The sequence below is a fragment of the Paroedura picta genome, chromosome 15, assembly GCF_049243985.1.
Source record: "Paroedura picta isolate Pp20150507F chromosome 15, Ppicta_v3.0, whole genome shotgun sequence".
Classification (NCBI taxonomy): domain Eukaryota; kingdom Metazoa; phylum Chordata; class Lepidosauria; order Squamata; family Gekkonidae; genus Paroedura; species Paroedura picta.
In genome coordinates this window covers 7,667,180-7,683,484 of record NC_135383.1, presented here as the reverse complement: position 1 = coordinate 7,683,484, position 16,305 = coordinate 7,667,180, and the positions used below count along the sequence as shown (strand labels likewise).

The 16,305-nt window shown below is 49.4% G+C and overlaps 1 protein-coding gene across 2 annotated transcripts in view; it reads left to right on the top strand.

Annotated features, from left to right (window-relative positions):
* Positions 1-15,754, top strand: part of LOC143824171 (solute carrier family 2, facilitated glucose transporter member 1) — a 34,312-nt gene extending 18,558 nt beyond the window's left edge. The window contains exons 2-10 of one of the 2 annotated variants that reach the window (XM_077311109.1): positions 3,024-3,119; positions 7,190-7,350; positions 8,305-8,545; positions 9,431-9,593; positions 10,495-10,682; positions 11,510-11,614; positions 12,238-12,339; positions 12,461-12,664; positions 13,049-15,754. In XM_077311109.1, coding sequence (XP_077167224.1) covers positions 3,024-3,119; positions 7,190-7,350; positions 8,305-8,545; positions 9,431-9,593; positions 10,495-10,682; positions 11,510-11,614; positions 12,238-12,339; positions 12,461-12,664; positions 13,049-13,249 — 1,461 coding nt within the window. In that variant the 3' untranslated portion in view covers positions 13,250-15,754. The remainder of the gene's footprint in view (positions 1-3,023; positions 3,120-7,189; positions 7,351-8,304; positions 8,546-9,430; positions 9,594-10,494; positions 10,683-11,509; positions 11,615-12,237; positions 12,340-12,460; positions 12,665-13,048) is intronic. The other variant, XM_077311110.1, reaches the window with a different exon arrangement.
* The last annotated feature ends 551 nt before the right edge of the window (positions 15,755-16,305 follow it).

The following is a 16,305-nucleotide window of genomic DNA, read 5'->3' as shown; positions in this document are numbered from 1 at the left end:
TTGAACTCTGCGGACCCTCCAATAAAGCAGCATAAAACAGGGCCAACTTCCATTCTTTTTCCTAGGTCATGGCGGGTGTCCGTCCAGCTTTAGCAGTAGAATAGAGCAAAAATCCAGAAGCACCTTAGATTTATCAACATTTATGGCTTTTATGAGTTGCGGCTTCAGATACTGAAAGTGGCTTCAGATATTGAAAGCACCTGAAGAAGTGAGCTGCAAGTCATAAAAACTCATACCCGGCCACAAGTTTTGTTAGTTTTTAAGATGCTACAGGACTCTTATTCTTCTTCGTAGAATTATATCTTTGGCAACTTGCTGAGGTACATGCCCTGCTCCCGTACTAAAAGAGCAGACGTGGTTGAGGGGCTTTGGGTGCCACGTGAATATTCCAAAGCGGCTTAGGTTGACCCGTGACTATCCCCATTTTGCCTGCCCCATCACCCAAGTTGAACTGGAACTGCTCCTTCTCGTAAATTATCCCAATGTAATAGTCCGCGTTGACCTCCAGTCTGAACAAGCCCCCAATTGTTGTTCCAGCTTATGCAGAAAGGAGGTTGGGAATTGGATCCTGCCAAAGACCCTGGCTTCTTAATTCGCGGGCTTTGCTCAGTTGACTACGGACGAACAGTGGCCTGTGTTCTCCCGATTCTCTGCTGGAAAACACGTCCCTAGCTAACCCCCATCTTCTAAAGTTACAACCAAGGTTTGTTAGGGACAGGAACTTCGGCTGAGAGGTAAGGGAGCAGCTGTGGGTGACATCTCGTGAGACGAAAATGAAGAGAGACGGAAAACCCTGCTGGATTCTCAAATCCTGCACTCCTACACCTGTTTTGTAAGGCAGAGCATCACCCCAACGGCATTCGTTCTTCGAAATGATTGCCAGCAGTGTCAAGGGTTATTACAGTATTCCAGCCTTGCAAATGAGACTCCCAAAGTTACTAGTCCACATTTTTTTACTGCTCCGTTGGGAAGCATAAAACAGCCTTTCACCTTTCTGTTCCTTTGTCCTTCTGTTATGACAGACTGCCTAATAGAGATAGACCTTCTGGGTTTCATTTCATAAACCTGTCTGGTAATATTCCTGATCATGCACCCAATGAATGCGCGAGCCATGAATGTATAATCTCCTAGGTGTCATGTGCATATGCCCTTTCAAACATGGGATTCCCAACCAGGGGTCCGCATACCCCTGAGGGTCAGTGGGAGCTTGGGAGGGGGTCCATGGCCTTTCCCCTCCTACCTTAATGGACTTGACCACAGGCTAGAGAATCGTCCATTTCTCCCTCTCCTCTCTCCCTAATGCGAGTTCTTTTGTGGCTTCTTCACCTTCTGGGGATGTGGCAGGGAGGCGTGGCCAGCTGACCACTTCTAGGGCTCCTTGAAGCTTGAAGAATTATTTTAGGGGCTCCCCCGGGGTCAAAAGGTTGGAAAAGGCTGCCTGAGATGAATACTTGAACAGGGCTATCCATTGGGTTGGTTTTACTCCTCCCTGCGTTTTAGTCTTGGACAGCCACCAAAGTGCATGTCAGTTTATCCATCCTATTTTAAGTATCGTGAACATTCTATCCTTCCAAATGAACAAGCCAAAGCCTTTGGTGATGTCTACAGTCCAAAGGGCATGGTATGTGACACGAGCTGAGTCAGAGGTCTCTTGACCCGCCTTCCAGTCACACATATGACTGGGGAAGTTATGTTCCGAAGCATTCCATTGCAGCTTCAGAATGCTGCGTGGGTTCTTGTGCATGTGACTGCAACTCGAGACCAGTGCCATATGTATCTTGTAGTTTGGCTTTCACAGGCTTTAGTTAAGGGGGAAGAAATAAAGCCATCATTTTGCCAGTCGCTGGGGGTGGGGGGGACGCAGGAGACCTTCTGGAATTACAAATGATCTCAAGCCAACTGGATAAAATGGTGGTTTTGGAGCATGGACTCTGTGGCATTGTCGCTTGCTGATGTCCCTTCCCTCCCCAATCCCTCCTCGGGCGTCTCTCCCAAACCTCCAGGGATTTCTCACCCTGGAGCTGGCAACCCTACTGACACAACAAATCTTTTCCAAACTGAGGAAAGGCCAGTGGAAGTGAGCGCAGCAAGGCAAAACTAGTGGGCCAAATTACTTTCTCAGGGGCACGTTGCCACTGAACAGGCAGGGAGTGTGCACAAGCATGTGTTTAAGTGCATGCGCATGTTTCCCCATGCACCGCTTGATTTACTGCAACTATTTACACTCAGGTGGGTTGGGAGAAAGGGCCAGTATATTGACAGGGAGGGTGTTGAGCATGCCCACAAACAGGTACTTGTGTTAAACATACAAATTCCACGGGCGCTTGAATGCGTTCCAGGTGACCCTTTGCCAACGATGAGCACATAACCCACTTGATAAGGTGGCTGTCTGATGGCCCAGCCAAGTGATGAGAAAAAAAATCATTCCTTTTTGTTCCTCAGAATTCCATGAAGCAAAATGTATTTATTTGATTTGACTTCATTCTCCTCTATGGGGATCCAAGGTGACTGACATTCTTTTCCTCTCCTCTGTTTTATCTGTACAACAACCCCGTGAGGTAGGTTGGAGTGAGACTGTGGGACAGGCCCAAAGTAACCCAGACGACGATCTGAACCTGGGTCTCCCAAGTCCTAGTTTGACACTCAAACTGCTATGCCACGGGTGGCCAAACTGTAGCATCTTAGAGGTCAATGGACTACAATTCCCATGAGCCCTTGCTGGCAGGGGCTTGTGGGAATTGTTGTCCACGGACCTCTGGAGTGCCACAGTTTGGCCACCACTGTGCTATGCAATGCTGGCTCTTAATTCTTCATATCAGATTCTGGCTGGGGATACCTGTTTCACAGGTGCCGAGGGGTGCACTATGGTTAGACAACGGTTGGCCCAGGATTGTCTCAACTGACCCGGGGATCAAGTGACAGTGATGGAGGTTAGCGAGTGGACATAGGCCACCATGTTCATGTCCTGTCATCAGAGCTGCAAAGTTTTCACTGTCAACTCATCTCTGGTCTTGTCTTCTCAGCAGATGACGGCCCGGCTGATGCTGGCAGTAGGAGGAGCAGTCATGGGATCCCTGCAGTTCGGTTACAACACTGGAGTCATCAACGCCCCTCAAGAGGTAAGGAAGGCCAGCTCCCCAGAGGCGTCCATGTTTCCATACTGACACCCACATGAAGCAGAGTTGCCAAGCTGCGGGGTCAGCGCACCTTCTGAGATTCCACAAAGAAAGCACTTTTACAGGCTACAAGGCACTGAATAGTTTAGTGTGCACCGAATGAGGCAGGTGTCCCTTCCTTCAGGGCACATTTGGAGGCTTGAGTCCTGTGTCAGCTCAGATTAGGGCAATAATGTGTTTATGGCTCCATGCTGCAGGCAGAATGCTGGCCCGGCTTAGCTAAGGATGGGGGCTGTCCTCGTCTGTACCTGCTGAAGGTGGAAGTCCTGGCCCCGCGTCTGCCTGCTTTGCAGTGGTCCTTCTGCCGCTTGACATAGATTGTGTGTCTGTTTTTCCCCTCTTCTCTCAAATCCTATTTTTATGCTTTCGACTTCTTGACTTGTACCTCATAAACCCCACTTCCCGTCTGAGGGGAAATGTTCATTTCTGGTTTTAAGAACCATAAGCAGGCTGAATGCTTTCAAAAGCTGGTTGCTGCACGGGCAGGGTGGAGGGTTGTTTATTTTGAAGAAGAAGAGTTGGTTCTTCTATGCTGCTTTTCTCTACCCGAAGGAGTCTCAAAGCGGCTTACAATCGTCTTCTCTGTGAGGGAGTTGAGGCTGAGGAAGCTCAAGAGAGCTCAGTTGGAACAGCTTTATCAGTGCTGTGACTATCCCAAGGTCACCCACCTAGCCAGCATGTGGAGGAGAGCGAAATCAAACCCAGCTTGCCAGATTAGAACACCACGCTCCTAACCTCTACACCAAGCTCTCTTTTTTTGGGGGGGGGGGGATTTATATATAAGTAGCCATTTTGCATCCCTTCTGTGGTCCAGATTTCAACAGGCATCTCATCCCTCCAGGTAGGAGCCAAGGCTGAAAAGGCCCTGACTCTGGTTGAGGCCAGGCGAATGTCTTTAGGGCCAGGAATTGCCAACAGATTGATGTTAGCAGGGCGCAGTATTCTCTGGGGGACATATTGGGAGAGGCAGCCACTATTGTCTACTCAGGCTGGCAGCAGATTTCTCCCATCACCCGGTCCTTTTTAACTAGAGATGTCCGGTGTTGAATCCGAGTCTTCCTGCATACCAAGTGGACCCTGTTTTGCCTCTTCCTATATGAAGTGAGCATTTTTACGAAATTGGGCCGATATCTAAGAACTCTGCTTAGAATCTCGTCGGGTCTTTTATCCAAGACTGGTCTTTGACAACCTTAATAAAAACTTGTTAAAAATCAGAGTCCAGTGCACTCGAAAGCTCACGCCCTGAATAAATCTTTGTTGGTCTTAAAGGTGCAACTGGACTCTGATTTTATTGTGCTGCTTCAGACCAACACGGCGACCCATTTGAATCTAAAAACCTGTTGTTCGGGATGGAAACATGCTCCCCCCCCCCCCCCCCACGCACACACACTGAAATAGCATGTCAGGTTACCCGGCTTACTCTTAGTTTCAATGGGATTTGTTCAGCAGGTTCCCAGGAGAATTAAAATTTGCTCTGTGGTGAATGTTTTGTTTGAAAGATCTCGGGGAAAACTTGCATAAATGCCAACCCGATTTGGATTAAAGCCTGAGTCCCCGGGGACGGCTTCTGGAGCAGAATTTAAGCACATGCAGAGTTCCTTTAAGGTCTTGACCTGGAGTGGAAGTCACCTAATTTTATTTCAAATTAGTAGAATCCTAGACCAGAAGACTCTGTAATTTATTTCTGCGCTTCCCACTCAATGAGCAGTCTAATCCTAAATTGTACTTTGTACGTAGCCAGAAGCCACAGAGATCAGGAAGATTGGGTTTGAACACCCAAATACTTAAGATATTAGTTTGAGCTCAAGATTTTGTTTACCCCACCGATTAAGAGGGTGCAATAATCTGCTTTCTTTCACTGGAGCACCTTAAATAGCTTTATGAGTCAGAAAGCATTTGTGGTTTAGACTCAACCCTCTGAAACGTTCTTGCCTACAGTCACATTTACTGCTTGGAGACCAACTGGGAGAAGTTCCAGTTTACCAAATGAATTGTCTTGGCTTCATCCCGAATTAGGATTCGTTCTCTGGTTTCTAAACCAAAATCCCATCTTCGTTTGCCAACCTGCCTTCTTTACGCCTTAGCAGAAAGCCTTATTCCACGCAAGGCAGTCTCCAAAATGGTTAAAACTCACAAGGACAACAAAAGGGGAGGGAGGAACCCTATTCTTGATGGATTACTCTTCCACAGAGCTGAAGGCATACCTAGTTCCAGCCCTGTGCCTTTTATTTGACCAGCACACCTGTGAGGTTGGTAGAGACAGGTTAGATCTGGGATTGTTTGTGTGTGTTCTCTTGCCTGGATATAGACAGTTAACTGCATGACCATCTTGGTCAGCTCTGGAAAGGAGCTTTCCCCTTTCCAACAGAGAATACTCACAGATCATTTAGTTGAGGGTGTGTGTGTCTGTCTGTGGGTACACCCGCAGGTCAAAATGCGAGGGTTTTTAAAAAATTTGAACAACGATCAGTCATTTTATTTATTTTTATTCACTTCCTTTGTGCCCCGCCTTTCTTTCCAATGGGGACTCAAAGTGACTTACACCATTCTCCTTTCCTCCACTGCACTTTTAAGATCCCAATCTCTTGGCTGGGAAGCCCCTCCTACTGAATAGACCGGCCCAATTTGCATGCTCCTTCAGCAAAGCAGGACTCAAATGCGCCCCTTTCCTTCTCCTGAATACCCAAACACAAGCTGCTGCCTGTGAATACAGATTTCATGAAAAGAAAAGTTCTCAAACAAAAACACCCCTTCAACGCGATTGCCACCCAGGGCGGGTGAGTTGGAGAGGCTGGTCTATAAGAGCACAAATCTCTCTGTTTGGGGAGAAGGAAAACAAATTAGCAACCTGGATGCGGCAGCTTTGCTAGCTGCCTCTTTTCCCTCCCTGCCACTCTTTCCCTACCATCGTGATTCAGCATGTAATTCAATATTCAGGAAGTCGCCTTTCATTGTTTTATGAGCCGCGCCAGCCGGTCCTCTTTGCCTGACAGGTCACTGTGAAATCGGTTGGCCTGCAGCCAGTTCGACTCTCACCACCACCTAGTGGAGAAAGCGCCTATCCGGCCCACGGCAAAGTGTTCTGTTATGAGTGATATGTCCTGTCTGTCTAGTCTGGTGGCTGAGGGAAACACAGCCCCAAGTAGGTTAAAGTCCACGGATGGGCAGGCCCAAGGCTCCGTGTCACCAGCTGGGAAGGGTGACAAAACCAGAAAGGAGTGCCTCGGTGGGATGGGAAGGGCAGGGCTCCCGTTGGTTACTGGCTTCGAACAATGGGATAGGGATGCCGGCCTCCAGGGGGGGACCTGAGGATCTCCTGGAGTTACAGCTCATCTCCAAACTACAGAGATCAGTTCACCTGGGGGGGGGATGCTTTGGAGGGGGGACTCTGTGGCATTGTACCCACTGAGGTCCCTGACCTTCCTCTGCCTCCATATCCCCCCCCAAATTTTCAGGAATTTCCCAGCCTAGAGCTGGTAGTCCTATCCCCCCGCCCTCCCCAGTGGACTGGACAAACCTATATTTTGAACGGAGCAAGACATGGCAACATTGGTGGTGCCTACTGCTCAGTCCTGGTCAAGGTTCTGTCAAAGGCATCCTTCACCCTCCGTCCATCCCGTTATTTCCCCCATATGAAACAACAACAGAGATTTTTTGGGCGAACTGCCCACTCTTCGTCTGAGAAGAAGAAGAGTTGTTGTTTTTTATATCCAACTTTTCACTCCCTGAAGGAGTCCCAAAGCTGTTTACAAACACCTTTCCATTCCTTTCCCCACAACAGGTGCTCTGTTAGGTAGGTGGGGCTGAGAGAGCTCTGCAAGAACAACTCTAAAAGAACTGTGACTAGCCCAAGGTGGAGAAAGTGCCTGAGGGACTCTCTAAAACCGCCTGACATCCTGGCCCCGCCCCTCAATCCTGCATAAATGTATTTCATTCGTAAAGAGCCGAGCTTGGGATGAGGCGTTCCTATCCAGTGGATTCAGCCTAACAGCCTCTTGGCGTTTGCTTCACAGGTGATTGAGAGGTTTTACAATCTGACGTGGAATGACCGCTACGGCGAGTACATCACCAAGGGCACCCTCACCACCTTGTGGTCCCTCTCGGTGTCCATCTTCTCCATTGGAGGCATGATTGGTGCGTTCTCTGTTGGGCTTTTCGTCAATCGCTTTGGACGGTGAGTGTATAAGCCCCTTTTGTTGCTGTTGGTTAACTTTTTCATCCTTTTAAGGCGGAATGAACACACTATTTTATTTTCAGCCATGTAAAACTGTCCCTCTCCTTCCCTCCTGGTACTCTTTTCCCCACCCTGGTCCTACAGTATTGGACCCATTTTACAGGTTGTCCCATTAATGTCCTACTTGGCTTTTTCTAGTCTTAGGACTGATTTTTTGTTTCTCCATTCACCTACCCACCCACCCCAGAAGCAGCTGCTGATTGCTGCTCACAAGCCACGCCCTGGCTAGCCAGAGAGAGACAGTGTGGTGAAGTGGTTAGATCAGGGGTAGTCAAACTGCGGCCCTCCAGATGTCCATGGACTACAATTCCCAGGAGCCCCTGCCAGCATTTGCTGGCAGGGGCTCCTGGGAATTGTAGTCCATGGACATCTGGAGGGCCGCAGTTTGACTGCCCCTGGGTTAGATATTGGTGTCCAGCTCTGGGCGCCCCAGTTTGAAAAGGATATTGACAAAGTTAGAATGTGTTTAAGCCCTTGAGAAAGTAGGAGAATGGACTGGATGGCCCTCTGTGGTCTCTTTCAGCTTTGTGTGGTTCTTTAAAAAAAAGTTTTAGTAATACATTTCCAAGTTAACATAAATCTCATAGTCTTCCAATTTTACAGATTTAAACTCCCAATACCACTTAAAGACAACTTATTGTAAAATTTTCGCACACTGAGACAGATACTCATAAGCAAATCCTGAACCTCCCTGTTTAAATCTGAGCTAAGAATCATAGAATCATAGAGTTGGAAGGGACCTCGTGGGTCATCCAGTCCAACCCCCTTCACTATGCAGGACAGAAGCTCTGTGTGGTTCTGATTCTGAATCTCCTTTAGTCCATGGCTCCTCTTTTTGAGTACTACTCCACATACCATGCACCCAGCTAACTCCCGACCCTTTTCCCCTCCCAGGCGGAACTCCATGTTGATGTCCAACAGTCTTGCCTTCCTTGCCTCTGCACTCATGGGCTTCTCCAAGATGGCCAGCTCCTTTGAAATGCTGATCCTTGGCCGCTTCGTAATCGGGGTGTATTCGGGTCTCACCACAGGCTTCGTGCCCATGTATGTGGGCGAGGTCTCCCCCACAGCCCTCCGAGGGGCTTTGGGGACCCTTCATCAGCTCGCAGTGGTCATTGGTATCCTCATAGCACAGGTGAGTGGTTTTCTTTGGAGCTTACTGCTGGGGATTGGGAAGGTTGTACCCATCACAGAAGCTTTGATACAGGCCTGTGTTTACAAGGGCACGCTTCGGTCTCACCTGCACATCAGCCTTTGTTAACGAGGTCTACATTGCAACTGCTTTGAACACAAGACTGCTGAAAAGTCCTGTTCATTTTTAGAGCAGAGAGGGGAACGGTGCCAGGGGCTGTGGCTCAGTGGCAGAGCATCTGCTTGGGATGCAGAAGGTCCCAGGTTCAATCCCCAGAAACTCCAGTTGAAAGGACCAGGCGGGAGGAGATGGGAAGGACTTGGAGGCCCTGGAGAGGGGACCATATTGATCTGGATGGACCAATGAAGGCAGCTTCACGTGTAACTTTCATATATCCAGGATAGGGATAATTTAGCAATGCTGTGGGGAAGATTAACCCAAGACGCTTTCAGATTTGATCAGTTCCCACTGGAGATGCTTCTTTTCTTCCATGAGGCCCAGGAGAGCCCCTGCTGGTCAGAGTAGGCAAACTACTGACTTTGGTAGACCAGTGGTCTGACTCAGCATGAGGCAGCTTCATGTATTCACGTGATACGAAGCCTGGAAGTTGCCTTTGGCTCTTCAGCATTTGACCAAGGGCATGCCAGGCATGACTCAGCACCTCCTGAACTGTAATTCAAGAGCCTCCTTTGCTGGCATACCATCAAAAAGCTCTAGGGTTCTGTGACACTCAGAGTCTTCCATTGACAGATCCCTGATCCAGCCCACTGCCCCAAAACACAGATGGGCTCTGCCACTAGAGGGGGAGGGCATCAAGCACCTTAGAGAAATCCTTGGTTTGGAGAAGCAGCCACCCTTGTGAACCTGCTTGTTGTGCTCTCTCCATAGATCTTCGGCATGGATCTGATTATGGGAAGTGAGTCGCTGTGGCCGCTCTTGCTGGGCTTCATCTTCATCCCTGCCTTGATCCAATGTGCCCTGCTGCCCTTCGCCCCGGAGAGCCCTCGCTTCCTTCTCATCAACCGCAACGAGGAGAACAAAGCCAAGAGCGGTGAGCTGGACTTGTAGTCACCTGTGGCTCGATGGAAGAGCCTCTGCCTGGGATGCAAAAGGTCCTGGGTTCGATCCCCGGGATTGCTGAGTATGAGGATTAGAGAGCAGGTGATGGGGAAAGACCTTCCCCTGAGACCTTGGGGAGCCCTGGCCAGCCTGAATAGACAGTACTGTCCCTGATAGACTAAGGCTATGATTCAATAGAAGGCAGCTTCATGGATTCATAAAGACCATGGGCAGCGAATGCTGAGTCTGGTTTGCTGTGGAGTCCGTGTGCCTGCTGCAGTTCCTTTACAGCACCTGCAGCTTAACAGTGGAGCATTTGCTTTGCAGGTGGAAGGTTTCAGGTTTAGTCCCTGGAATCTCCCTCTCAAAGCATCTTGGGTAGCAGGGCTGACCAAGGTCACCTTGAGACTTCAAAACAATTGCTTTTATTTATACGTGGGCTTAACTACTTGGTGAATTTGTCCAAAAAAATCACCAGTTATTTGTGAGCTAGGCCAGGGGTAGTCAACCTGTGGTTCCTGGACTACAATTCCCATGAGCCCCTGCCAGCAAACGCTGGCAGGGGCTCATGGGAATTGTAGTCCATGGACATCTGGAGGGCCACAGGTTGACTACCCCTGAGCTAGGCGACAGGAAAGGCTCCCACCCCTTATCTTTCTTAATTATTTATAAATCCATCCTTATTTTTAACATGGAGAAAGTTTTATTGGGCGATGATATGGGAACTAGCCAATCAGCACTGCCCCCGTTTGGCCTTTCCTCATTCAGACTGAAATACTCAGACGAGCAGGTTTTTCAGGGCATCCCAGGAGACAAAATGGCACCTTTGAGACTGAACTTAGCTAGAGATCCCATTGCCTGACTCCCCCCCTCCCTCCCGCTGTGCTCCCCAGTGCTGAAGAAGCTCCGGGGGACAACGGATGTCAGCAGCGACCTCCAGGAGATGAAGGAGGAAAGCCGTCAAATGATGCGGGAGAAGAAGGTGACCATCCTGGAGCTCTTCCGCTCACCCATGTATCGGCAGCCCATCCTTATCGCCATTGTCCTACAGCTGTCCCAGCAGCTCTCGGGAATCAATGCGGTAAGTACGGCCTAGCAAATGAGTTTATCTTAATGCAGCAAAGAAGGGGATTCATTCGATTTGTATTCCGTCCCTTTTCTCAAGGATCTCAGGGGCTCCCACCACATATCTTGCCATCCTGCTGGCTATGTAAGAAAAACTAAGCAGAGGGACAGGGGGAATGGCCCAAGGTCTCCCAGTGACCTTCAGGGCAGGGTGGAAATTCAAACCTGGGATTCTAATTTCTACACTACAAAAGAGAGAACTGAGCCCCTGTTCCCGTGCTTTTAAAGCAACATTTTAAAAAGTTTGGGCCGTAGACTCATTTCGACATGTCGAATGACTCTGCAAAAACTGGCAGCAAAATCCACACCTGTGATGCAACCTGTCGATTTGGCATGGAATGTTCCCACTTCTTCTAAAAAAATTTGGGCATTCTTTCCGAGACTAGCCTAGAGTTTCATCCCTTTTGCAGAATCTTGTCTCACAGGTTTCTGTGGATGGCGGGCTTTGACCGACTTGTCCGAAATTCATCACCTAAACTTCCGAAGACTCTGGATTAGGTGCTCTAAAACAGTGGTAGTCAACCTGTGGTCCTCCAGATGTCCATGGACTACAATTCCCATGAGCCCCTGCCAGCAAATGCAAATCTGGAGGACCACAGGTTGACTACCCCTGCTCTAAAAGATATCCGGGTCTGATCACTGTTGGGCGCAGGAGAAAGGGGGGAAGATCATAGATCCGAGCCAGTTTTGGTGGTAGCAAAGTTTTCTTGGCCTTGGTTCTTTCTTGCTGGTGCCAGTGCTTTTGGAATGCTCCTTAACAGTTTGCACGCTTCCCTTTCTCAGGTCTTCTACTATTCTACAAAAATCTTCTCCAAGGCCGGGGTGAAGCAGCCGGTCTACGCCACCATAGGCGCTGGGGTCATAAACACAGCGTTCACTGTTGTTTCGGTGAGTGTCTCCTAAGCTGGATGCCTGGAGGGGAGTTGCTGGAGGCTGGGGAAGCCCGTGGAGGGGTCGGGGAGGGAAATCATGATTTGCCATAGGCTAAATACTGGACCGTGTTTTTAATTGGAGATGGGGCTGATAGATATTGCTCGTAGGGTACCTTTCCTGGGTAAGTAGATAAACGCAAGGTTTCTGCCCCAAGGATGCAGTTTTTTGACAGAGAAGAGAACAGGAAGGGATCCAGCACAGGAACAAATGAGGGAGGCTGAAAGCATCAGCTTTCTTTTAGCTGGAGATATGAAGGAGAAAGGGTTAAAGCCAAACTTTTAGGAGAGAGAGGGAGAGAGTGCAGAACCAGGATATCCGAGGATTGTCTGGCAGCCAGGCAAGAGATGTTCAAAGGTGGTTAGCCATTGTCTCCCTCTGCATCATGACCCCTTGCGTTCCTTGGAGGAACTACCACCCAAATCCTTGGAGGCCTCCCATCCAAATACTGTTAGCTAGGCGCCTGAAATAATTTCATGTTTCCTTGAAGCACAGTGGGGAAGGGCCAAGTTTGGCCTCTCCTTCTGCTGGACAGCCACTCACTTCCTCCCTGTTCCTCCCTCCCTGTTTCTCTCCAACAGCTGTTTGTCGTGGAGCGGGCTGGACGAAGGACGCTGCATCTCACCGGCCTGGCTGGGATGGCCGGCTGTGCGGTCCTCATGACAATTGCTTTGGCCCTCCTGGTGAGTGGAGAATGCTAGCTACGGAGCGGGAAATGACTCCTTGAATGACCCTCGGGATGTCCGGGGAAGCGAGAACGTGTGCGTATCCGTTCTCATCTAACTTTTCTTCTCCGGGCGCTAGGATCAAGTCTACTGGATGTCCTACATCAGCATCATTGCCATCTTTGGCTTCGTGGCGTTTTTCGAGATCGGCCCAGGCCCCATCCCGTGGTTCATCGTGGCAGAGTTGTTCAGCCAAGGCCCGCGCCCGTCTGCCTTTGCCGTTGCCGGCCTGGCCAACTGGACGTCGAACTTCATCGTGGGGATGGGCTTTCAGTACATTGAGGTAATTTTGGCAAAGGCTTTCAAACTTTGTATTTTTCATTGTATTTTGAAGAGGGAGGTGGCTGGCAGGGAGGAGGATGGAGCCCAGAAACAGGTGGAAACTCAGGGATGATTTTTGAATGGGGAATGGAGGAGGAATGGGGGTTTTGAATGGGGCAGGCTTCGGTGATTACCGAAGCAGCCGAACTACACCGAAACGTGCAACCCTACCCAGCACCTCCTGCTAAAAGGATCAGGTAGCAGGAGATGTGACAGACCTCTGCCTGAGGCCCTTGAGGGTCGCAGCTGGTCAAGATAGACAATACCAACCCCAGCAGACCAAGGATCTGAGTCTTGCTATGAAAAGGACCCTCTTCTGACCGTTCCCATCCCCTTCCCCTTGCAGGAGCTTTGCAAAGCCTACGTCTTCATCATCTTCGTGGTGCTGCTCATCCTCTTCTTCATCTTCACCTACTTCAAGGTGCCCGAGACGAAGGGCCGAACCTTTGATGAGATAGCCTCTGCGTTCCGCCAGGGGGGCGCCGGGCAGGCGGACAACAAGACGCCGGACGAATTCCACAGCCTGGGAGCAGACTCCCAAGTCTAGGCTGCGGAAGGCCTTGGGTTCCTCCTTTGCTTCACTCTTCTTTCCCTGTCTGTTCTCGATGCTTGTAACAGAAGCCAGGTCCAAGGCAAAAGAGGCACCTGAGCCCCGCCCCCCCCTATCTCCGGGGCTGCGGCCTGGCTTCCGGGTTGATGAACTGACACCATTCAGTAGGAACGGTTAGCTGGTTTCGTGTCCAGGATTTCAATGCCAACAAATTCAGAAGCAAAGGCTTCCCTCCCCCCTAACCCCGTTTTAAGGGGGAAAAAATAAAAGCAGGACAGGATCGCACACCAAGTCTGCAGCGCTAGGAACACACCGGTGCAATATCGGGAAACAAAAAGTTGATTTTCAAGCGATATACCTTTTAATAAAAGGGCTCCAGTTTCCAAGGGGGAGGTGATTACGGGCTGTAAGAGAGCAGAGGCATTTCTGTCGGGCGGGACCAGCACTTTCCCACAAGGAACCTGGAGTTGGATAGCTCCCTTCCGAGGAGTGAGTCCTTTTCTCCTGACGAGGTGAAGTTTGAGGTTGCTTTGAGCAAAATGGCTGCTTTTTTCCCCCTGCCGTGATATTTTTCTGGACCAAACCCGTCCCCTCCAAGAGCTAATCTATGTGCCCCCCATCTCTTCATCAGTTTTACTTCTTCGCAGGCCCAGGGTCTCTCTGAAAAGTTGCTAGGAGCCGTCTGTGGTAAGGAAGAAGCAACCTGGTCCCTCCACTTGGCTGCAGCAGAAGCCAAGCCAGGCCAGGCTGGGCAGAAAGGAGGCTGCTAAAGCAAATTTCGGGCTGTTTTCACTCCCTTTCTTCAAAACTGTAGGCTATTGAGTATAGTCTGGTGGTAAAAAGTGGCACCAAGCTGTGGAGGGGCCCCTAGATCTTCTGTGCTCTAGCCTCAACCACAGACCTGGTGGAAGAGCTCCATCGTGCATGCCCTGCAGAGCTGCAAAAGTTCCTGCAGGGCTCTCACCTCTTCCAGAAGCTTGCTTTTGGACCTGGAGATTTGGAGATTTGAGTCCCCTCCAAAAGAGCTGTGCTGGCTCACTTTGGTTCCCCATGTCCAACAAGGACCGGCGAGGCGTTCTTGAAAAGGCCGTGGCCACAGCACGTACGGTGTCCCCATAAGGTTTTGAAAGCAAGGGGCATTCAGGGGTGGTTTCCCCTTGCACAGCAGCCCTCTAATTCCGTGGTGGTCTCCCATCCGAGTACTAAGTAGGGATGAACCTGCTTAGCTTCCGAGATCTGAGACTGGAACTAGCCTGGGCCATCCAGGTCAGAGCGAATCATCATCTAGTTAGAAGGCGGGAAAGACCCCGGCAGAGAGAGAGGGAGGGGAACTGGCCATATCTTTTTAGATGGGGAGGATACTAAAGATCTCCTTATCCTATGCCCAAGTTGGATAGAAGCCATCTGTGCCCGATGAAAAACCGGCACCTACTCCAAAAAAAAAAGTGTGAGATTTGAGTTTTGAGACACCAGCACGAATACCAGCAGCGCTCCCTTTTAGTGACAGGTTTCAAGGAAGACTGCTTTTGAGCCTGCTGCTTCCACTTTGCAGTGGCAGAGCCGTCCCCCACAAAAGTCTCCGGTCCCTTTTAAAGTCTGTGGCTTTTGCTTGCCACGTCTTGTGGCGGTGAGTTCCGTTAAGTTCACTATGCACTGTGTGAAGAATTCCTCCAGGAGCTCTAACAGACAATATGCCCCGAACCTCATGTATTGAAGCCCCCCTCCCCACCATACCCAAAGGTCCCAGAAAGACACAGTTCTATTGTATCTGTTTAGGGACTGGGGTGTTCTCTGCAAGTATTCTCACCCAGCCCGCCGCACCCTGGACTCACTGAACCAAAAGACAAGACTCCGTGTAAACGGCTGCATACGTTTCCTGCTTACTGTGTATAGACTTGGAAAATATTTATATTATATATATATTTTTTGTTCCACTGTGTTAATAGTGCACTAAATTATAGTGTGGTTTCTGACGGACAAGCAACGTACTGTAAATATTCTCGAATTATATGCAACACTGTATGATAAAGAAAACCAGATGTAGTTTCTATAGCGACTGTACTTGTACAATGACCTTGTTTTGTATAGATAACATACCTGCACTGTAGCTGCACCCTGTTGCACTGAATTTTTAGAATGTGTGTTTTATTTTTATTTTTTTCTTAGTATAACCACCCCAAGCCCTTAACGGTCCCCCGGCTCCCTGACCAAGCGTGTTTGCTAGAAGCTCCTGGAAAGTTTGCAAAAAAACGGCCACAGCTATTTAAGAACCTACCATTTTAATTTATTTGTCTGTTTTTAAGCTGAGTATGCGACCACGCTCAAAAGACCTTATAGGTTTTAGGAAGAACAAAAAAAAAAATGCAACAACGGGAGGAAATTCTAACTTTGCTGTGTCCGAGGGGATGTTATCCTGAACTTCTTTCTAAAGTGCCAATAGGAGGGAGGGGGGGAGATACGTAGCGATTGTATGAGAGGAATAAATGACATGAGTGTTTCGGAGCTTGGGACTGTGTCTTGTGCTTTCACTGCTGTCTTTGGGGGAGATTTTCTTTGGTGGGAACTTGGGGGGGGGGGGGATGAGGACAAACTGGATCCTCTAGTCCGGAATGCCAGAGGGCAGGGGTGGGCAATTGTGGCCCTCTAGCTGTCCATGGACTACATACATGGTTATGTCAACCTGCCCCCCCCTGCCCAAATTGGCCAATGATGGGCCTGGAGGGGGTGGGAAGGGGAGGGGCCCCAGGTGGGCGTGTCCACAGCTCTGCTTCCCAGCCATCTTCTGCACGATTGCACTAAGTCTGAAGGAGGTTTCAGGGATTTCTCAACGGTAAAAAAGTAGAGAAAGCCTGCACTGATCATTCATCCTCCCAGAAGCATTGGTAGTACTTCACTGTTCTGCACCAGATAAGTCAATGCTGCAACACCTTTCAATATATAGCTCTATATTTTAATCATAAACCTGGTTTGAAAAAAGATGGAAAACCCTGGACTGCAATTGTCCGGTAACCACACTGTCTGCATTTTTCCATCAAAGAAATTTTTCCCCAAAA